Below are 22,854 nucleotides of genomic sequence, written 5' to 3'. Positions count from 1 at the left end.
AGTCCAGGACAAATATGCGGACAATGCTACATCCACTGTACGAAGAACGGTGGGTAAGACGCTGAAGTGATATTCAGTGGATTGGATGGTTAAATAAGAAGGTGAGCCCTCTACCTGGCAGGGTAGGAAGTGTATCTCAGGCACAGGGCAGTGTTTGATGTTGTGCTGGAGCTCCTGCAGGCTGTGGGAGACCGGGTCCCAGCTGGCTCCGTCAAGGTACAGCCCATACACCAACACGCCCTCATCTGGTGGAGCTGGGCCCTGGGAGAAAGATGGTGTAACAATTCACACCGTGGATCTAACGTAGAATGTTAGAGGGATAGTTCACCCGGATTACAATGTCAGATGGTTCCTGACCCTGGAAATGGCCGCAGACCATCTGATTAATATTGTCTTTTGGGTGCGCTATCCCTTTAATTGCTACCGACTGTTTCTAGATTGGTATTACTAAATTCTATACCCAGGGGAACTTTTAGCTAGTGTAGTTACCTCAAAAAGGAGTTTAGTTTTGTCTGCCACTTTGCTCCAGCTGCTGGAGCTCTCATCCACAGGTTGAACATGATAGGTGAAAGACAGAGAGTCTACGGGCACGGTGTTCTGTCGAGCACTGTTCTGAAGAACAGCTGTCAGAAAACCTAGAGGGAAGATTCATCAACTATAGAAATCAAAACGACTCTTTCAGAATATTACAGAAATGCTTATATTATTTGAATTTCGAAACTCAAATTTGTAAGGGCGATACAATTGTAAGCCAAAGACAAATTTCCCTTTCACTAAAGATTGACGATGAAGTTTTGAACTTCAAGCAGTGTCTCTATTATGGCTGCTATTTTAGGTATGTTTATTCTGGCTGTTGTGTTACAGTACCTTGTGGGAAGAAGAACCCAGAGAGCCAGTAGGAGCGAGGCTTCCTGTTCTTGAGGCTCTGCTGCAGGTCAGTCTTAGGTGGACGGTTCAGAGAGTAGACTCCTCCACTAATCATAGGTATCCTGAATACATAGAGGGTATATACAAGTAATATTAGGTGTTAGGAACATAAGTCATTTATAACTTGTCTTTTTTCCATTCACCATGAATATACAATGCTGTATTCAAAAGAAAACGAAGATGCCCATGACATAATCATGAACGTTTACATTGATTAAAGTTTAAACAATACAAGCTTTAAGTATATGTATGTCAACTTAGTTCATGTTTTCTACTTTTCTATAAGGTTGATCTTGATGTTGTCTGCCCAGGCTCTGAAGAACCACACTCTCTGTTCCAGGTCCTGGATCCAAGAACCCAGAGACATGCACGACTCGTATGAGCAGTGCTACCAAGGCAACAACAAAAGACAGAAAGATTACTTCTTGTCCAAGTTGAATCAATTGCTTTTCATTGCTTTGTTTATTTAGACTCTAGAGGATAATGACACCTTGGGCTTGGAGGAACATTTCAAAATGTCAAAACTGACGTGAAGCATGGAATTGGGTTAAAACATCAAGGTAGATTGTGTGCAGTGAGAGCTGAGCTGTGGAGAGTATTTACTTCAGGGTTGAGCAAACTAGAGCCTATTCAACCCAGCCTGCGGGAGGTTTGAGTAAAAATAAGAAAGAAACGGAGGGCCCGCAAAAAACGAATCTGTGCGGCCCTCCACTGAATTTCAAAATCCTGATGTGGCCCTTAAGGCAAAAAGTTTGCCCACCCCTGGTTTACTAATATACTGTACCTTCCAGTCTGATGGTACGATCATGGTGAGCAGGGCAGTGTAGACCTCGGCCAGAGCCTCACTCATCAGCACCCCTCCTCTGATGGAGGCAGAGAAGGAGAGGAGGCTGGAGCGTACCACACAGAGGAGGTAGTTAAACCGATCAATCTCCTGTCGCAGGATCACCAGCAGGGCAGAGGAGGCCGAGGCTGTGCGTCTCTCACCTTCAGAGTACATACACGGATGCACCCATACGCACGCATACAGACACACACAAGGCGGCTTTCAGTAAGAACTATGAACAAAAATGGACACAGATAGATATATAGAATCTCTCAATGTCCCTCTCACTCTCCCTAAGTCTCACTCTTAGAGGCAAAATAAGAAAAGGTACAACCTGTGAAAAATGATTTCCTTTTCAGAGGACAATACATTTATTCTAATCTATTCGTAGCCCTTTACCCTTGTACCCATATACAGGTTGATAAAAATGGCTGATAAGTGACTAAATTGGAACGCAGTGGCTGTACAGTAACATGCTCTAAATGACGTCAGAGCTCTGGCTATGCACTTCACAGCTCTGTATGGGTTTTGACTGGCAGACGTTCTGAACTTGAGCAACACACGTGACTAGAAGTTGCCCCCATCCCTCCAGCTAATTGGGTCACTTTTGACAATTTTTTGTTGTCTGGGTGATAGAAATGCTGTAAATTAAAATTACTATGTATTTTGAGAGATGAGACATTGAGGATTATCATAAATACCACCTTTATGTCATACAAGCAAGCCAAACACCTGTGAGTCCAAACGTGCACTTCACATTTCCAAATCATAAAACTCAGGGATGCAGGGTTGTGTTCGAAACAAAACAACTATAAGTGTTCTTTCTCTAGCTCCTCAACGTCTTGAAGACTCTTTGAGTCATAAAAGTGCATTGAAATTACTTAGGAACCGTGCACACTTTGAGAGGTTATTGGCCACTTGTAGACCAGTTAGCCCTCTATCTCAAGCCCTTGTCATTTTTTGGTCTTAATGTTCTCCTACCCCACATTTTCTAGGAATATTTTTACTGAATATATCCAGAGTATTTTCTGATTTCGTAAACAAGTGTGGTGAAAAGTACATTAAATGTAAAATGCACATAAAATCAACAGTGTAATGTTTGGATTCAGTCTTGTGTCAGGTGAACTGTTGTGTCCTCAACTTTGATCTAATCATTTCCCCATAATATCCACTGTTCCCTTTCAATTGTTACCATGTTTATGCATTTCATGTTTCTTCTGTAAGCCCTATCCATATAGGCCAATCCCAACAAGTGTAAAGGGTTGAGTATGTAAGTTACCCTGGTCAGAGGAAGATGATTCCGCAAAGTTGACTTTGGCGATGATGTCTCTGAGGAACAGTGTTTTCTCTGTGACACGATCAACCTCCACTGTCTCTGGTAGTTTGTTCAGGATGTTCATGGCCATCCTCAGAACGACGTTATCTTGGCACTGTCTGTCTCTGCTCCACACAAACAAACAGAAGAATACAACATTTCATTATTTTTTTAAATTACACTACATAACACAGCCGTTTTTCTAATTCACATGCCCAACTGAACCATATTGTGCTGCCTTGGATATTTTATTTTCACCTTGTCCTTTCCAGCACACTGTAGTGGATGCTTAACCATGTCAGCTCTGTACAGCTTCGCTTGGCTCAGTATTGCCAAACGGATATAAGTAATACATCTATTGGTGGGTTATATTTCCCCTGGGTGACCCACCTGACCAGCAGGCTGCTATCAGAGAGCCTGGGCTGCAGGTTGACGATAGTGTGCAGCAGCTGCTGGGTCTGGTTCTGCAGTATCACCGTCTCTGCACTGCTGTCGATGCCAAACACCTCCGCCAGGTCCTTGTCTGGCATGTTCTCTATGTAGGCTCTACACTGGGGCCAGCTGGCATCTTTAGGGAAGGGAGGGTAGCCCTGCCAAGAGAAATACAATATAATGCTCTCAATGAAGACAGAGCGAATAACAGAAACATACAATTTTGCTTTAGGATTATGTTTAAGTATTGTCTGTTATATTTCACTATGTAATATACAGTGCCTTCAGAAAGTATTCATACCCCTTCACTTATTCCATTTTTTGTTGTGTTACAGCCTGAATTCAAAATGGATTAACTATGTTTTTTACTCACCCATCTACACACATTACCCCCATAATGACAAAGTGAAAACATGTTTTTAGAAATGTTTGCAAATGTATTGAAAATGAAAGCACCTTTGGCAGTGATTAAAGCTGTGAGTCTTTCTGGGTGAGTCTCTAAGAACTTTCCACACCTGAATCGTACAATATTTGCCCATTATTCTTTTTAAAATTATTCAGGCTCTGTCAAGTTGATTGTTGATCATTGCTAGACAGCTATTTTCAAGTCTTGCCATAGATTTTCAATACGATTTAAGGCAAAACTGTAACTAAGCCACTCGGCAACATTCAATGTCGTCTTGGCAAGCAACCAGTGTAGATTTGGCCTTGTGTTTCAGGTTATTGTCCTCCTGAAAGGTGAATTTGTCTCCCAGTGTCTGTTGGAAAGCAGAATGAACCAGGTTTTCCATTAGGATTTTGCCTGTGCTTATAGCTGTATTCTGTTTATTTTTTATCCTAAATAGAAAGCTCCCTAGTCCTTGCCAATGACAAGCATACCCATAACGTGATGCAGCCACCACCGTGCTTGAAAATATGAGGAGTGGTACTCAGTGATGTGTTGTGTTTGCCCCAAACATAACGCTTTGTATTCAGCACAAAAGTTCATTCTTTGCCACCTTTTTTGCAGTTTTACTTAAGTGTCTTGTTGCAAAAAGGATGCATGTTTTAGAATATTTTATCCCTGTACAGGCTTCCTTCTTTTTACTCTGTCATTTAAGTTAGTATTGTGGATTAACTACAATGCTGATCCATTCTCAGTCTTCTCATATCACAACCATTAAACTGTAACTGTTTTAAAATAACCTTTGGCCTCATGGTAAAATCCCTGAGCAGTTTCCCTCCTCTCCGGCAACTGAGTTAGGAAGGACGCCTGTATCTTTGTAATGACTGGGTGTATTGATACACCATCCAAAGCCTAATTAGTAACTTCACCATGCTCAAAGGGATACTCCGTCTGCTTTTAATTTTTTTCTACCCATCTGCCAATCGGTGCCCTTCTTTGCGAGGCATTGAAAAACCTCCCTGGTCTTTGTGGTTGAATCTGTGCATGAAATGTACTACTCGATTGAGGTATGTGTGAGGTACAGAGATGGGGTAGTTATTCAAAAATCATATTAACTACTATTATTGAACACGGAATGAGTTCATGCAATTTATTTTTAAGAGTACATTTTTACTCCTGAACTATTTTACGCTTGCCATTACAAAGGGGTTGAATACTTATTGACTAAAGACATTTCAGATTTACATTTTTCATTAATTTCTGAAAAGTTCTACAACAAAATTGTGTTTAAATCAGTAAATACTTTGTTTTTTTTAATGACATTTGTCATGTAGCAGACGGATGTAAAGTAGATAAACAACCATTTGACATCACAATTACCTTATTCATTCTTTTATCAGTATGTTGACATGGATCCTGTGACTGTGATTTGTGATGCCAGTGTTAAGTGGAGGGGTGTGTCTGACTCCTACCTGAGCCTGACAGAAGCTGTGTCCGTCCTGCAGGACCGAGGGGGTATAGCAGCGGTGGAGAATGGAAAGCAGGCAGCGGCGGTCCCAGGGGTCGGTGACACGCCCTCCGTAGATCACCTCACCTGTCAGGTAGCGTAGGGCCGCCCATGGCAGCTCGGAACCTTCCGCAGCCCGCAGGAGACTCTCCTGGTTCAGCATGGACACCTAAGACACACAGACAGAGCCAAGACAAGAGACAATGACGATGCTCTCTCTCAATCTAGATGGATCTATGTCATTGTCTTGTAAACTGAGAAGCTCTGTTGAGTTGGAAACAGTATGTGTTACATCATAATGTACCTCCAGGTCAGAAGATGTAAAGGTGTAGGGTATGTTCCACCCCAGAGGGCCGTACTTCTTTCTCTCCTGCACGATGGCGTTGAAGAAGCAGAGGCTGAAGAGCAAAGTCTTCCAGGCTGGGCTGCAGTCCATTTTACAGAAGCTCCTCTCGGTCACCTCTCCACTGGGACTGAAGGTGTGGAGGAGCTTCTCCTTCAAACCCCGAGGAGGCTCCACAGCTATCTACGGGACAGGAAATTGAATTACTGTATTAGTAACTGAGGCTCTACCGCTATCTACAGGACAGGAAGTAGAATTACTGTATTAGTAACTGAGGCTCTATCTATAGGACAGGAAGTGGAATTACTGTATTAGTAACTGAGGCTCTACCGCTATCTATAGGACAGGAAGTGGAATTACTGTATTAGTAACTGAGGCTCTACCGCTATCTACAGAACAGGAACTGGAATTACTGTATTAGTAACTGAGGCTCTACTGCCATCTACAGGACAGGGAGTGGAATTACTGTATTAGTGTCACGCCCTGACCATAGAGAGCCCTCGGTTCTCTATTGTGTTTTGGTCAGAGCGTGACTGGGGGGTTATCTAGTTTATAGATTTCTAGGTCGGTGGTTTGTGTGGTTCCCAATTAGAGGTAGCTGGTAATCGTTGCCTCTAATTGGGGATCATATTTAGGTAGGCTTTTTCCCCACCTGCATTTGTGGGATATTGTTTGTGTGTTTGAGCACTACGTCGTCACGGTCTTTGTAAGTTTTGTTATTTTGTTTCTAGTTTCACTTTGTAATTAAAGATGTGGAACTCAATTCACGCTGCGCCTTGGTCCGCTCATTTCCAAATCGTGACAGAATATCCCACCAACAAAGGACCAAGCAGCATGAAAATGAGGTACAGAAGTTTTGGACTTGGGAGGACATGAGAGGACACGAGACCCTTCCTTGGCAGGAGTCGCCAAGGAGCATGGATGGACAGCAATGACACCGGGGACCACGGCCACAGAAACCCCAAGATTTTTTTTGGGGGGGGGGGGGGGGGCACATGGAGCTGGCGGTCGAGCAGCGGAGAGTGACAGAGCCTGTTTGGGAGTCGGAGGAAGAATTTGATGAAAGATTCCGGAGAGAGGGGGTAGCGATGAGAATGCTGCCATACAGGCGAGCTGAAGAGCGTGACACCAGTCCGGTGCCATCTGCACCGGTTTCACGCATCTGGCCTCCAGTGCGCCTTCCCAGTTCGGTACGTCCTGTGTCAGCTTCCCGCACTCACCCTGAAGTGCGTGTCACCAGTCCGGTGCCACCTGTGCCGGATCCACGCATCAGGCCTCCAGTGCGTCTCCCCAGTCCGGTACGTCCTGTGCCCGCTCCCCGCACTCTCCCTGAAGTGCGTGTAACCAGTCCGTTGCCAACTGTACCCTCTCCACGCACTAGGCCTCCAGTGCGCATTCCCAGTCCAGAGCTTCCGGCGACGGTTCCCAGTCCAGAGCTTCCGGCGACGGTTCACAGTCCAGAGCTTCCGGCGACGGTCCGGAACCTCCCGGCGACGGTCCACGGTCCGGAACCTCCCGGCGACGGTCCACGGTCCGGAACCTCCCGGCGACGGTCCACGGTCCGGAACCTCCCGGCGACGGTCCACGGTCCGGAACCTCCCGGCGACGGTCCACGGTCCGGAACCTCCCGGCGACGGTCCACGGTCCGGAACCTCCCGGCGACGGTCCACGGTCCGGAACCTCCCGGCGACGGTCCACGGTCCGGGACCTCCCGGCGCCGGTCCACGGTCCGGGACCTCCAGCGCCGGTCAACTGTCCGGGACCTCCAGCGCCGGTCAACGGTCCGGGACCTCCAGCGACGGTCAACAATCCGGGACCTCCAGCGCCGGTCAACGGTCCGGGACCTCCAGCGACGGTCAACAATCCGGGACCTCCAGCGACGGTCAATGGTCCGGGACCTCCAGCGACGGTCAACGGTCCGGAACCTCCAGCGACGGTCAACGGTCCGGAGCTCCCAGGCAAGGCGTCCAGTCCTGTTGCAGGGCGGGAGTCTTCCTCTGCGCCAATGTCCAGGCACGGCGTCCAGTCCCGCTCCATGGCAGGAGCCTTCCTCTGCGCCGATGCCCAGTCCAGGCACGGCGTTCTACCCGGCTCCATGGCTGGACCCGTGGTCTGGGCGGGGGCAAAGACCCGCACCGGAGCCGCCACCGCCACTAGTCACCCCCCTACCCTCCCCATTTGGTTTCAGGTTTTGTGGCCGGAGTCCACACCTTTGGGGAGGTACTGTCACACCCTGACCATAGAGAGCCCTCGGTTCTCTATTGTGTTTAGGTCAGAGCGTGACTGTGGGAGTTATCTAGTTTATAGATTTCTAGGTTGGTGGTTTGTGTGGTTCCCAATTAGAGGCAGCTGGTAATCGTTGCCTCTAATTGGGGATCATATTTAGGTAGGCTTTTTCCCCACCTGCATTTGTGGGATATTGTTTGTGTGTTTGAGCACTATGTCGTCACGGTCTTTGTAAGTTTTGTTATTTTGTTTCTAGTTTCACTTTCTAATTAAAGATGTGGAACTCAATTCATGCTGTGCCTTGGTCTGCTCATTTCCAAGATCGTGACAATTAGTAACTGAGGCTCTACCTCTATCTACAGGACAGGAAGTGGAATTACTGTATTAGTGACTGAGTCTCTACCTCTATCTACAGGACAGGAAGTGGAATTACGGTATTAGTAACTGAGGCTCTAGCGCTATCTAAAGGAACAGAATCATTGGCAATGAATTTGTAACAACAACAGACATCATTGTGTTCTGTGTATCTGAGGGGTGTGCAAAAGAATGTCTAGAAGAGACAAAGCCCCTCAGACAATGGCAATTTGACTGGTTCACTCATGGGTACACCATAGAAATAAACTCCCTAATTATACTTCTATAGGTGTATGGCCCTCTAATGGGAAGCTGTGGTAATGAAGGCCTGGCTGACCTTAATGGCTCTCTGCAGGATGGAGGCAGGGAACACTGGGTCTGGTTTAGAGGACAGCCACAGACGGAAGTGAGGGTCCAGGTCTGAGCCTTTCCACTTCAACCTGAGCAGAAGGGATGAAAAATACTCAGGTCTGTAGAGAGACATCTGTCTACAGCTGGGTGCTGTTGTCCACTCACGAGTTGACGACAGTCTGCAGTCTGGGCATGAAGGAGGCGGCCAGGTGGCAGTTCTGCAGGAAGACCCAGCGGCCCTTGAGGACCTGGGCCTTGTAAATGAGCTCCTCTGCCCTGGGGCCCTGGCCCTGACCCAGAGACACCATGTCCAGGTGCAGGCTGCTACCCCTCAGCTCCTGGGCCAGACGCACCAGGAGGGAGGCTGGGTCCATGCCTGAACAGACAGGGGAAGAATAAGGACATCAGACATGACCTAAAGCTGCTTGTACACTACACCATATTGTACAGGAATGTCAAAGGTGTAAAAGAGGCTTTGAGTGTCTGTGTCCATCCCAAATCCTACTAGTGAGAAAGAGGGTGCAATGAGCAGCCTAACACCAAGGTTATTACACACCAGTTTAGGGAGGATGTCTAGTACACAAGAGTAGCAGTAGTCTTACCAGGGGAGAGGAGGAATACGATGGGCACGTTGGCAGAGCAGCGCTCATACACCTCTCTCAGGGAGATCTTTCCAACCTCCAGGTACTTAGAACCCATCTTCTCTATGACAAAGGCTTTCACTGCCGTGTTCAGACACTCAGGCCTCAGGATCTTCACCTGGGAGATAGGACAGCCTCAACAGAGTTCATCATGTTTATCAAGGAGAATGTTTTGAGTTCTCACGAAAATGTAACCCCCCCCCCACACACATACACACACACACACACACACCAAGATGATCTTCTGGAAGCCTGAGAGGCTCTCCCAGGGGAAGATGTGGACACACTTGGTGAGATGCCTGTCCTTCGAGGCTGCTGCTGACTGGGATGACTCTCCTGGACAGATAGACAGACAAACCACATCATGATGTCACACACACACATTCATAACACAGGAGGTGAGCTAGATTAAGATTCTATCGGTTACGGGGAACATGCTAGAATTAAATTCTATCGGTGAGGGGGAACGAGCTCTGTGGTGAATTCAAACACAACGTGCATCAGGGAACACAGGACAGAAAACTTCCCAGAGCAAGGTTCACTGGAGATGCCATAGTCGAGGCTCTTTTCTGCAAGAGCTTCAAGGAATAAGTCAAGCAACCCAATGTTCACCAGGGAAGCTTCACGTTCCAGCAACACCGACCTTCAGTACCAGAACCAGCGTAGGGCTCACTGAGGAACTCATAGAGGTTCCTAGCCTGCTGGAACAGTTCCCACTGCACACGGTTGGTCTGGATGGACTTGTAGAGGGTGGCGAAGCAGGGCAGGTGGGCACACAGGTACTGGCACTGTGCCCACATGCTGTCTGTCAGCCACGGGTGTTCCGGACGCTCGCCCAGGAGCTCCCCTAGTGAGACAATCACACACAGATGCACTCAGCAATTTTACTGTGGTCACCCCTCCACCCCCCGTAATTACTCAAATGCTCACTCATTCATGGTCTACTTATTTTCCAATTGAAAGACAGTTTGGCGCCTTTTAAAGACAATCTCTGATTCAATATGCGACCTCATGTTACTGACAGATGCCTGACACAGCAGGTATTTTTTACCTTCCTCCTGCTCGGCTCTCTTTGAGTCCATCATGCTGGCCAGCACAGCAGAGTGTAGGAATATCTTCCACTCTTCAGCAGGCAGGAACTCAGTGCTGCCCACTATCATGTTGTGCTTGTTGGTCTTCATGATGTTACAACACATCAGGAAGGAGAAAACCACCTGGTGGTCCACAAACAGGGCCAGGGACACTTCCTGGAGGGGGAAGGGGGAGAGAGAAGGTAAGGAGTGGGAGAGAGATAGAAAGAGAGAAAGTGGGGGAGAGAGAGAGAGAGAGAGAGAGAGGGAGAGGGAGAGGGAGAGGGAGAGTGGGGGGGAGACATTAAGGAGAGGAGATCCACAGCAGAAAGACTATATAATATTGAGTATTTCACTAGTCTCGCATTTGAAAACTTCCAAGTTCCATTTTCACAGTTTTAGAACGAACAAACACCAGTGATGGATTTTACAACAAATATTTCCAAAAGTGGTATGTGTTCTTGTCCTATAAACCTGTTAATTCACTGGCTGGGTGGATGCTTGCCAGAAAACTGAATAGAAAAACTCAATCACGCTCCACTTAAGATGCGTAAAACACAAAAGAAAATAACATGTTACCTGTCCATGATTGTTACTCTCATTACTGTTACCTTGTATATACTCTCAGTGATGGCATTCATCATCATCAATACTGTTACCTTGTATATACTCAGTGATGGCGTTCATCATCATCAATACTGTTACATTGTATATACTCTCAGTGATGGCATTCATCATCATCAATACTGTTACCTTGTATATACTCTCAGTGATGGCGTTCATCATCATCAATACTGTTACCTTGTATATACTCTCAGTGATGGCATTCATCATCATCAATACTGTTACCTTGTATATACTCTCAGTGATGGCATTCATCATCATCAATACTGTTACCTTGTATATACTCTCAGTGATGGCATTCATCATCATCAATACTGTTACCTTGTATATACTCAGTGATGGCGTTCATCATCATCAATACTGTTACATTGTATATACTCTCAGTGATGGCATTCATCATCATCAATACTGTTACCTTGTATATACTCTCAGTGATGGCGTTCATCATCATCAATACTGTTACCTTGTATATACTCTCAGTGATGGCATTCATCATCATCAATACTGTTACCTTGTATATACTCAGTGATGGCGTTCATCATCATCAATACTGTTACCTTGTATATACTCTCAGTGATGGCATTCATCATCATCAATACTGTTACATTGTATATACTCTCAGTGATGGCATTCATCATCATCAATACTGTTACCTTGTATATACTCAGTGATGGCGTTCATCATCATCAATACTGTTACCTTGTATATACTCTCAGTGATGGCATTCATCATCATCAATACTGTTACCTTGTATATACTCTCAGTGATGGCATTCATCATCATCAATACTGTTACATTGTATATACTCTCAGTGATGGCATTCATCATCATCAATACTGTTACCTTGTATATACTCTCAGTGATGGCGTTCATCATCATCAATACTGTTACCTTGTATATACTCTCAGTGATGGCGTTCATCATCTTGAGGAGACGAAGGTTAAAGTCCCCCATGTTGGGAGCACATGTTCCAGGCACCACCACAGCCCTCCTCAGGCTTTTAGCTCCAGCCGGGCGCAGGGTGCCCGTCACAGGCATGGACACGTCCAGGGTGGGCCACTCCTGGCCTTCCGTAGCCACCTGCAAAGCTTTCACATACATGTCATTGAACCAGTCCAGGGAGAACTGGTACATGTAGTTGATCTGGGTGAGGTCGGCCAGGACAAAATACAGGTCTGCACCACGGTTAGCGATAGGGAGGTACTTCTTGCGGACCTCGTCGATCTCCTTTTCCTTGTCCTTAGCCGTCTCAACTCGCACAGAGATCTCATTGGAGGTGACCTTGGACTTTTTCAGGTTATCAACGAGGTCCTGGTCGTCCAATATGTGTCCTGAAGCAAGACAAAGTATTAGTGTTTTAATATGTCACATTTTAGGTGAAGGGAGACAATGTACTCATCTCTATCTTTTCTCTATCCTCTTAGTAAAAACAATAGTGAAAGAGTGCTAGAAGATTTTTACATTACATTTAGGGACAGGTGGAACGGCACAAAATCCCCCCCCCCCCCCTCCCTCCCTCACCCTGGGTGTCCTGCAGCAGCAGCAGGGACCTGTTCTCCAGCTCGTGAAGGCTGAACAGGTCAGCAGTAATAGTGTGGAGGAGCTGGTTGTGGTGCAGCTCTAGCTCCGGCTGATACAGAGACACCGCGCTGGACAGCAGCTGCTCCTGTAGACACTCGTACTCTACCGAGAAGTTGATCAGCTTCACCAGGACACACACTGCCGGGAGGAAGTGGGGATTTGGCAGACAGGTGGCCATGTAGAGCCTTTGGTTGAGAAAGAGAGGAGAGGGGAGAGGAGAGGGGAGAGGAGGAGGAGAAGGAAGGAGATGAGGAGGAGGAGAAGGCAGGAGTTGAGGAGGAGAGGGGAGAGGAGGAGGAGAAGGCAGGACATGAGGAGGAGGGGAGAGTAGGAGGAGAATGCAGGAGATGAGGAGGAGAGGAGGAGGAGGAGAAGGCAGGAGATGAGGAGGAGAGGGGAGAGGAGGAGGAGAAGGCAGGAGATGAGGAGGAGAGGAAGAGGAGAAGGCAGGAGAAGAGTTGTGACAATTTATAAGAACTATTCCTATTGCTTCAAATATGAACATTTATATTTTTTAATGAAGGGTCAGTTGATGAAAATAAGGGCTCAATTGAATGAGTAAATATACCTAAAGTTGGGATTGTACTCAATTTCAGTGTCTCCAATTTTGATGAATGATTGACCCTCACGTATTGTAAGGTTCTTGATCAGGATTGGCTGAAGACAGGGATCTATGTTCTCAAGAACATCCTGAAAACAGAAGAATGGTCAAAGGGAAGGATCGATAAGGACTAATAATCTTGATCTCATTTAGTACATCAGTTTCATTTAAGAAAACCACTACCTATGTTTCCATTCAATTGGCAACATATTTATGCGAATATGCACAAATCTGCATGAAAACAATCCACATTTTCCAACCAGAGATGTTTCCATCAAATTGACTTCTTGTGGATAAAAGGCTGTGCGTGATGACGTAGAGTACATAAAAATACCTTTTGTTATTAAATACCCAAGCCCATCGCATTTTCAACTCTACTGATGGTTTTGTCACTAAAACTGTTGCGTTATATAATGAATGTGCTCACTCCTGTGTTGGCACGCGCGCTCTAGCCAACAGCTCACAGATACAGTGTGAGTATAGCCTACATCAGGGGTATTCTGTTAAGTTCATGTTTTAAGTATCCCTATATTTCTGTTATTACGGGGCTCTCACTCAGTCAAGAGTGCGCATGCACAGGAAGTCTAGTCGTTGATGGACCTAGCCTTGAGTGTAATGGCTACTTGTAGTGTGTTCATATAGTATAGTAAACTTTGTTAAACTGGAACCTTGTCGTTGTGTCATTTCCAGTTAACATATTCAACTCTTACCTTACGAGGTCCGAAGCCTGCTGGTTTTCTGTTCTACCTGATAATTAATTGCACCCACCTGGTGTCCTAGTTCTAAATCAGTTCCTGATTAGAGGGCAACAATGAAAAAAGGCAGTGAAACTTGCTTTGAGGTCTAGAGTTGAATTTGATGGGCCTACTTGATGAGGTTATTATGGACAAAAGAGCGCCATAATATTTATTTGTCAAACGGCAGCCAAGCATCGATCAGAATAAGACCCTCTATATTTATTGGAAAGCAGAATTAAGCTCATTACTGTGAACTTTCACCCCGATGTGAAGTTCATCATAACCATTTCATCTGTAGCCTAATAAACTGCATGTTTTCCCGAGTCGTATGGGAGGACCACAACATATCATCGTATAACTCCACATATACTTTGATATGATAGTTATTAGATCAATAGTTTCCACTGCCATTTCTCGCATACTTATTTTTACAGACACAAAAAGATCCCACCTTGTCTAGCGTATTTTGTTTTGTCGACATGTGGAATGTTTACAGACAAATTAGCCGTTTCCATTCACATGTACTTTACTCTGATAAAAAGGTTGGATGGAAACCTGGTTACTGTTGGGAATCACAATCTTTGATTCTATATTGTAGAACTAAAATCAATCAAATGTGTCTATTTTAAATGGCAATACCTGAATAAGGGATCAACACAGAGGCGCTGGAGGACATGTGTAAAAAAATCTATGCTCCCCAAAGAACTAAAGGGTTTAAGTAGCCTTAGCAAGTACCTGAATAAGGACAGCGTCCCCCATGCGAATGGCCCTCTCCACTGTCTTCATATAGTTGGGGTCTGAGGCCAGCATCTTCCTGAGCCTGACCCCCTCCATAGAGCTTATCCACCTGGTGGCCTGGCCCTGGGGGTCGATCAGCAGGGGCCAATGGGGACCGTTCTTCACGATCAAAGCATTCTCTGTGGAGTTCTGATCTGGTGGCAGGCCTGTGTTCTGCCAGTGTCTCACCTGAGGGAGATAAGATTTTTTCGATATCATTAAAATGTTGAGAAAATAGCTAAATCTGGTGCATTATGGCAATACATGCCAAAACAAAATGTGTGTGTTGTTGTTTGTAATTTCTTTAAAATATTCTGTGAACATTCACATGAGATTGAGCTTTATGATCCATTGAGGCGGAATGCTTTGAATCCACTATCGTGCGGAGCTATAGCTCTGAATTAAATGACACTAATGTTAAGAGATTACTTGCACCACTGAACGTCGATCAGTGCATTTATGTGTCTGTCAAAGCTGTTGCTTCGGATAAAAACGCCTGCTAAATGACCACATCACCTGGTTCTTCTCAGTCATGGCTGAGGTGAAGGTGTACTGAGGAGAGACAGGGATCTCCATGTTGTGGCAGAAGTCCAACCACTTCTTCACCATGGCTTTACGGTAGTCGGCCGTCAGAGGTCCACAGTACGTGACGAACGCTGAGGAAACCATGACGTCACCCACTATGTGCTGCAGTTTGTTGTCCAGGTCACACACTGCTTTCTCCCAGCGATCCTGATACACAGAGATACACACAGACACACAGGGCAACAGGCAGGTCAAATCAACAGAAAGCACGCATGGAAGAAATCAGCATTCAAAGTGTCATTGTAGGGATGCATCTCTTTGAGTTTAATTTGTACCTAAAACAGTGAAATTTTAATCTAAAAAAACATGTATCGGCAGAAATATCATAATCGGTGTATTCTGACTCCCAAAGACTGGTATCGAATCAGATCCATAAGTCCCATATCGGTCTGGCTTTATGAAATTCAACAATATTTACTATTGTATCAGAACTGTTTGTAGGACCTTTTCATTAGACAGGGCTGATATGAGTGCAGCAGCTCTCTGCACTCTGTTCGTGGTCCTCTCTTTACGTCTCCCCAGCTCCTGTCTCTCGGACACACTGGCATCGTAGCGGTCCTCCAAAGCTTTCTGATGCTCCTCGATCTAAACAGACAGCACAGAACAATCAATCATCAACCAATTAATCAATCAATCAATTCATTGATAAAGCATACACTAAACGGAGAAACGAGCCCTTGTCATTTGTGTGAATTAATTATCAAACACGTTGCCAAACAGTAAATATCTTACCTTCGAAAGTCTTTTCTGCTTTTTCATCAGATTAGATTCTGATTTCACCAATGCTGCTTGAGCCAGGTTGACTTTGTTCTGTTTGGGCTCAATTATCTGGGGAAGATAGGACATCATGAATAACAATAAGGTAATATTTCCTTCTGGAGAACTAAAGGCATACAACAGTCAAAGTGTACCTTGTAGACAGCATGGTAGTGCTCCAAAGCCAGCACCCACAAGCAGATAGAACGACAGGCTATAGACACCATGCCCACCTTGGCAGGGTTAAAGTCAGGACACTTAGAATACCTCCTCAACTTCAGAAACACCTACAGAAATTCAAACATAGTATCATGCAGTATTATAATATATGCCATTTAGCAGACACTTTTATCCAAAGCGTGCATTTTCCCTAGCGGGAACCAAAACCACAAGCGCCATGCTGGTTCAAGCGCCATGCTCTACCGACGGAGCCACACAGGACCACAAGACAGTTATAAACAAGTATAATAAACAAGAGAATCTAAAGCTAGAAGATAAGCACATCTCAAGGTATGATTGGGGCCTAAATACCGCACCTTCTCTGGCAGGCTGTCTTTGTCCAGGGTGACCAGTCTCTTGAGGAAGCCAGGGTCTCCAAGCAGCTGTTTAGCTGTAGTCCAGTCAGGCTTCTGCTGTAGCAGGATGCAGACTGCATACATCACTGTCAGGACCAGTTCTGGAGGCTTGGTGTACACTCTGGAGCAAAAATAATGAACAGGAGATCAATACATTCAATTCAGAATGAATTCAGTATTACATATTGACAGTGTGTCATATTGATTTGCTGCCTCAAAACATTAGCTCTACTTTGATTTTTTTTTTGATCAGGTAAATTTGACAACAATATTGTAAACCCCTCCCCAAGTGTTTATGAAAGGAAAAGGCATGCTTAGGTGAAGAATTAAGCATGATTTTATTCACTTGCCTTATTTCTGAAATGTCACTCTTTTGCAGAGCATCTAAAGCTGAAACTGCTTTCTCCAGCAGAGGCAAAACTTTATTCAAATCTGCCGTGGCATCCTACAAGTTTTACAACACACAATGGGAACAAATGATTTACATAAACAAGATGTTACTCACAGTCAACAGAGAACACATTTATCAAAGGGTGAGTGCGGGTGTATGTAGCACTCTCATAAAAACATATTGATGTTCTCCTCACCTCTGCATATTCAAATTCACCTCACCTCTGCATATTCATATTGATGTTCACCTCACCTCTGCATATTCATATTGATGTTCACCTCACCTCTGCATATTCATATTGATGTTCACCTCACCTCTGCATATTCATATTGATGTTCACCTCACCTCACCTCTGCATATTCATATTGATGTTCACCTCACCTCTGCATATTCATATTGATGTTCACCTCACCTCTGCATATTCATATTGATGTTCACCTCACCTCTGCATATTCATATTGATGTTCACCTCACCTCTGCATATTCATATTGATGTTCACCTCACCTCTGCATATTCATATTGATGTTCACCTCACCTCTGCATATTCATATTGATGTTCACCTCACCTCTGCATATTCATATTGATGTTCACCTCACCTCTGCATATTCATATTGATGTCCACCTCACCTCTGCATATTCATGAACGATCCGTGTTTCTTGCAACATCATGTCTTCTTCCATTTTGACGATGGCTCGGACTTGTTCCACAGCTTGAGAATCCTCTTTCAGTTTACCCATCAATATCTCTATTTCCTGTCCAAAACACAGCCAGTCAGTCACACACACAATCAGTCAGTCACACACAATCAGTCAGTCACACACACACACAATCAGTCAGTCAGTCAGTCTCTCTCTCTCTCTCAAAATCTGAACACCCTATCTTGATATTGAATCCTCTTATTTACCTTTGACTTCTCCTCTATCTGTGGGCCCAGAGCTAGCAGCTCATCTTGCATGACAGTGACTAGAGATGTTGCCTCAGATAATATAGAGAGTCCATTACTAAAGCGATCTCTGTGGGAAAAACAGACGATATACAGTCCATTTAATATTACTCTCCGCTCAGCAAACATAATTTCCAATAAAATATCAGTCACAACCAACAAATCAATCAATCAATAAATCAACCTCCAGCCTTTACCTGACATTATGGAGCTTAGACCCCTCTGAACGACACATCTTGGTGAAGGTGTCTATGTACTCGATGAAAGTACTGGGGACTATGTAGTAGGGCCTTCTCATCTCCTGCAGGTACTGAGCAGCCATCTGGGTTGAGCTGTAGTGGATATCCACACACACTCTGGCTACCTTGTTCTGCAGGACCTGAAAGGTAGACAACTGGGGTTCCAGATTCTGGACCTAATCCTCATTCAATATGTACAATTAACCTTATTTGGTTTTTGGGTTATTTCATGTACACATTTGCAGATAAAACTTGAATTGTAGTACACATACAAATAGCGCTTGTAATTTTTATCTGGTGAATGGGGAACTACTGTACCTGTCCGAGCCAGTCAAAGTCGTCAGAGTTGATGTAGGTGCTGTTGGCTACCTGCAGCAGAGCGTCTTTAGACCACTCACTGTACCAGTCTATGTAACAACAGGAGAGCAGGGCCGGGTGGGCCCAACAGTACTGTCTCAGACGCATCCCAGCAGGGTTCAGGGCCAGGACGATGTGTAGTCTCTGATGAACTTGCTAAAGAAGAAGTCAAATGCTTCTTCTCAAACCATGGCATAAATCAACAAATCTACAGTGAATATTATACCGTATTGTACCTCTATGAAATAAGAGTACATCTCCTCTCTATTTTCACCGATAGAGCTCTCCATTGTTGACTTGAGATCCACAGTGATTGAATCAATCTCATCGTTGTCAAACAGGCCAGGGACATCACCATATTTCAGAATGCAGTTCAGATCCTCAAGGACTGACTCCTTTGAACAAAACACAGAGAAGATGTCACAGGTGATCAATAGAATGGACTACTTTTACTAACGATACCGATCTAGGGACCAGGCTAGCTAACGATAGTACGTAACATCTGAACCAGGCTAGCTAATGATAGTACATAACATCTGAACCAGGCTAGCTAACGATAGTACGTAACATCTGAACCAGGCTAGCTAATGATAGTACATAACATCTGAACCAGGCTAGCTAACGATAGTACGTAACATCTGAACCAGGCTAGCTAATGATAGTACATAACATCTGAACCAGGCTAGCTAACGATAGTACGTAACATCTGAACCAGGCTAGCTAATGATAGTACATAACATCTGAACCAGGCTAGCTAACGATAGTACGTAACATCTGAACCAGGCTAGCTAACGATAGTACATAACATCTGAACCAGGCTAGCTAACGATAGTACGTAACATCTGAACCAGGCTAGCTAATGATAGTACATAACATCTGAACCAGGCTAGCTAACGATAGTACATAACATCTGAACCATGCTAGCTAATGATAGTACATAACATCTGAACCAGGCTAGCTAATGATAGTACATAACATCTGAACCAGGCTAGCTAACGATAGTACGTAACATCTGAACCAGGCTAGCTAACGATAGTACGTAACATCTGAACCAGGCTAGCTAATGATAGTATGTAACATCTGAACCAGGCTAGCTAACGATAGTACGTAACATCTGAACCAGGCTAGCTAACGATAGTACGCGTCATCTGAACCAGGCTAGCTAACGATAGTACGTAACATCTGAACCAGGCTAGCTAATGATAGTACATAACATCTGAACCAGGCTAGCTAACGATAGTACGTAACATCTGAACCAGGCTAGCTAACGATAGTACATAACATCTGAACCAGGCTAGCTAACGATAGTACGTAACATCTGAACCAGGCTAGCTAACAGTAGCACATCTGAACAAGGCTAGCTAATGATAGTACGTAACATCTGAACCAGGCTAGCTAACGATAGTACGTAACATCTGAACTAGGCTAGCTAACGATAGTACGTAACATCTGAACCAGGCTAGCTAACAGTAGCGTATCTGAACCAAGCTAGCTAACGACAGTACGTAACAGATATGGACCAGGCTAGCTAATCTTTCTACTGTCTTTCACACTTTAAACTGACCTTGACAATGTCTGAGTCAGTGATGAGCAGCACGGTGTTTTTACGGTGGATCCCGGCCTGTCTGAACACCCTCTTCAGGTCATCTCTGAAGTCTGAGTAGCTGCAGTTCCGGCAGACAGACAGCCTGTAGAGATGGCTTCCAGACACATGACAGGCCAGAGTCACACACTCCTCCTTCCCTGTGCCATCCAGTCCAATCTACACAGAGGAAATAAAGTGGTCAGTCATTATCAGTAATCAATCAATTGATCAATCAATGAATCAATGAATCAAATAGCAGGAAGGAGCCATGAATGTGTAATAGTGATGCAATAGCCATTGGGAACCTGAACAACATATTATTTAGCTATATGGTTTATCCTTCAGTTAGTATAGTATTGTTAAATGAAAACAGTTCTAATTCAAGTGAACAGGAGTACACGATAAGTACACAAAGAGTGGAGAACCATAACCAGAGAGTTTTTTCCCCTTTCCCTCCGATGACGACCAATCAAAAACAGGTTATATTAAATCGTTATTGTTTGTAGGTGCGCTAGGCTGCTCGGAGAGAAGAGACAGCAGAGGGCAAGGTAAGCTTGCCTGAATAACTGGGCATGTGTGAGCATATTGGTGGCCACATTAATTACATGTACATTGAAGTGTTATTTGCGAACACACCCTGACGAACGAACACACGAACACACCTGAAGCGGTGAATGGTCTGTGTTGTTACTATGACAACGAACACACCCTGAATCACCGAATCGTCTGCGTTGTCACTATGACAACGAATTACTAGGCCTACAGCTGCCACAGGATGTCTTGATCAGTTGACTGACAGGTGTACTGCAGAATGATAAACGGTCCGTTTACAGTTATTTCTAATTTATCGTTACAGTTACCGTCCACACTCTAAAAGAGAGCATACAGGGAAAGCGTCTCAGTGACATCAGAGGTCTAAAAGGTGTGTCCAGGACAGGTACCAGCATCATGTGTGCTCCCTTCAATCTGAAAACCCGGGCGGCTCTAGTGATGTGTTCCACTGCCTCCCTGAAAAACACCATGGGGAACTACACACACACACACACACACACACACACACACACACACACACACACACACACACACACACACACACACACACACACACACACACACACACACACACACACACACACCCCCACACACACACACCCCCACACACACATCAAATTGTATTGGTAACATGCATGTGTTTAGCAGATGCTACTGCGGGTGAGTCAGTGTGGCTAAAGTGAACTGTACCTGAGAGGCTTTCCTTCCATGACTAGCGTGACACTCCTCCAGTACAGCCTGGATCTTCTTCAACTCTGGCAGGTGCTTATAGATCCTAGAAGCAGTTGGGATGCTCATATCCAGGAAGTCTCCGAATGTTATGGGTTCTCTCATCAGCTCCTCTGGTGGCCAGGACACCTTAACAGCCATGCACAAACAAGTTACAAGAAAAAGTAGCTGGAAAGTAATTTTACGCTCAGTTTACGCTCATTTTACGCTCAGTCATTTTACGCTCAGGCCAATTTATTAGGTACACTACCCCGTTCATGGTTCGCTCCTACAGACAGTGAGTCACGTGACTGTGGTTTGCTATATAAAGCAGGCAGACAGGCATTGAGGCATTCAGTTACCATTCCATTGAACGTTAGAATGGGCTAAATTTGCGTGGTATGATCGTCGGTGCCAGACGCACCAGTTCCAGTATCTCAGAAACGGCCGGCATCCTGGGCAAGGAGTCGCTAGAGCGCGATAGGACAAGAACCTCCCGGCCGGCCAAACCCTCCCCTAACCCGGACAATGCTGGGTCAATTGTGCGCCGCATCATGGGTCTCCAGGTCGCGGCCAGCTGCGACACAGCCTGGGATCGAACCCGGGTCTATAGTGACGCCTCAAGCACTGCGATGCAGTGCCTTAAGACTGCTGCGCCATTCGGGAGGCACTTTTAACTACTTTCAACACATAGGAATTTGGTTGTCTCACCTAGCTATCTGAAGATGAATGCCCTAACTGTAAGTCGCTCTGGTAAAGAGCGTCGGCAAAATGTCCCCAAATAAATCCTTTTATAAATGCAACACAGAATCAAAATGTGCATAAGCTTGGCATAAATGGATTACAGTAGAAGAAAAGAGAACTCATTCTGAATGGCCTGAAGTGCGTCTACAGTACACATTTCAGCAGTTGAGTTACTGTGTACACGTGAGACCTCTCTTGACACGTTGGCTACCAGTACCTTGAAGTAACTGTGCAGCTCGTTGGACAGTATCTGAAAGAACAGTTCTCTGTCCTGCTCGTTGACCAGGCGGTCGTGGAACACCCTGGAGGTCTCGTGGGAAAACAGGTAGGCTGCAGCCTCCTCTGAGTTTAGCTCAGAGTCGCTGGCCTGCATCAGGCCCTGGACCACCTATAGAGATATTACCAATGAGTTCAGCTGAGAGTCGCTGGTCTGCATCAGGCCTTGGACCATCTATAGAGAGAATACCAATGAGTTCAGCTGAGAGTCACTGGTCTGCATCAGGCCTTGGACCATCTATAGAGAGAATACCAATGAGTTCAGCTGAGAGTCACTGGTCTGCATCAGGCCTTGGACCATCTATAGAGAGAATACCAATGAGTTCAGCTGAGAGTCGCTGGTCTGCATCAGGCCTTGGACCATCTATAGAGAGATTACCAATGAGTTCAGCTGAGAGTCGCTAGTCTGCATCAGGCCTTGGACCATCTATAGAGAGAATACC

At 45.2% G+C, this 22,854-nt stretch overlaps 1 protein-coding gene and 1 long non-coding RNA gene across 2 annotated transcripts in view; one reads left to right on the top strand and one right to left on the bottom strand.

The window, feature by feature from the left end:
* LOC129813155 (dynein axonemal heavy chain 6-like) overlaps positions 1 to 22,854 on the bottom strand; it is a 62,636-nt gene that overhangs the window by 352 nt on the left and 39,430 nt on the right. The window contains exons 52-84 of the mRNA XM_055865399.1: positions 22,353 to 22,523; positions 21,374 to 21,541; positions 20,111 to 20,308; positions 18,783 to 18,941; positions 18,508 to 18,702; positions 18,148 to 18,329; positions 17,912 to 18,020; positions 17,634 to 17,759; positions 16,964 to 17,058; positions 16,575 to 16,734; positions 16,194 to 16,325; positions 16,015 to 16,110; positions 15,727 to 15,867; positions 15,214 to 15,429; positions 14,656 to 14,886; positions 13,151 to 13,272; positions 12,523 to 12,767; positions 11,893 to 12,332; positions 10,359 to 10,554; positions 9,951 to 10,154; positions 9,540 to 9,643; positions 9,269 to 9,425; positions 8,832 to 9,042; positions 8,653 to 8,755; positions 5,697 to 5,918; positions 5,358 to 5,561; positions 3,459 to 3,658; positions 3,033 to 3,193; positions 1,712 to 1,914; positions 1,203 to 1,315; positions 868 to 989; positions 490 to 635; positions 115 to 261 (exon numbers count right to left, since the gene is read on the bottom strand). Coding sequence (XP_055721374.1) covers positions 115 to 261; positions 490 to 635; positions 868 to 989; positions 1,203 to 1,315; positions 1,712 to 1,914; positions 3,033 to 3,193; positions 3,459 to 3,658; positions 5,358 to 5,561; positions 5,697 to 5,918; positions 8,653 to 8,755; positions 8,832 to 9,042; positions 9,269 to 9,425; positions 9,540 to 9,643; positions 9,951 to 10,154; positions 10,359 to 10,554; positions 11,893 to 12,332; positions 12,523 to 12,767; positions 13,151 to 13,272; positions 14,656 to 14,886; positions 15,214 to 15,429; positions 15,727 to 15,867; positions 16,015 to 16,110; positions 16,194 to 16,325; positions 16,575 to 16,734; positions 16,964 to 17,058; positions 17,634 to 17,759; positions 17,912 to 18,020; positions 18,148 to 18,329; positions 18,508 to 18,702; positions 18,783 to 18,941; positions 20,111 to 20,308; positions 21,374 to 21,541; positions 22,353 to 22,523 — 5,679 coding nt within the window. The remainder of the gene's footprint in view (positions 1 to 114; positions 262 to 489; positions 636 to 867; positions 990 to 1,202; positions 1,316 to 1,711; positions 1,915 to 3,032; positions 3,194 to 3,458; positions 3,659 to 5,357; positions 5,562 to 5,696; positions 5,919 to 8,652; positions 8,756 to 8,831; positions 9,043 to 9,268; positions 9,426 to 9,539; positions 9,644 to 9,950; positions 10,155 to 10,358; positions 10,555 to 11,892; positions 12,333 to 12,522; positions 12,768 to 13,150; positions 13,273 to 14,655; positions 14,887 to 15,213; positions 15,430 to 15,726; positions 15,868 to 16,014; positions 16,111 to 16,193; positions 16,326 to 16,574; positions 16,735 to 16,963; positions 17,059 to 17,633; positions 17,760 to 17,911; positions 18,021 to 18,147; positions 18,330 to 18,507; positions 18,703 to 18,782; positions 18,942 to 20,110; positions 20,309 to 21,373; positions 21,542 to 22,352; positions 22,524 to 22,854) is intronic.
* On the top strand, positions 847 to 2,841 carry LOC129813185 (uncharacterized). Its single transcript, XR_008753129.1, has 2 exons — positions 847 to 934; positions 1,214 to 2,841. It is a non-coding gene; the product is annotated as an uncharacterized LOC129813185 (long non-coding RNA).

The sequence above is a fragment of the Salvelinus fontinalis genome, chromosome 16 (genome assembly GCF_029448725.1).
Source record: "Salvelinus fontinalis isolate EN_2023a chromosome 16, ASM2944872v1, whole genome shotgun sequence".
NCBI lineage: Eukaryota > Metazoa > Chordata > Actinopteri > Salmoniformes > Salmonidae > Salvelinus > Salvelinus fontinalis.
The sequence above is the reverse complement of the archived record's forward strand: the minus strand, read 5'-3'. Positions and strand labels throughout refer to the sequence as shown.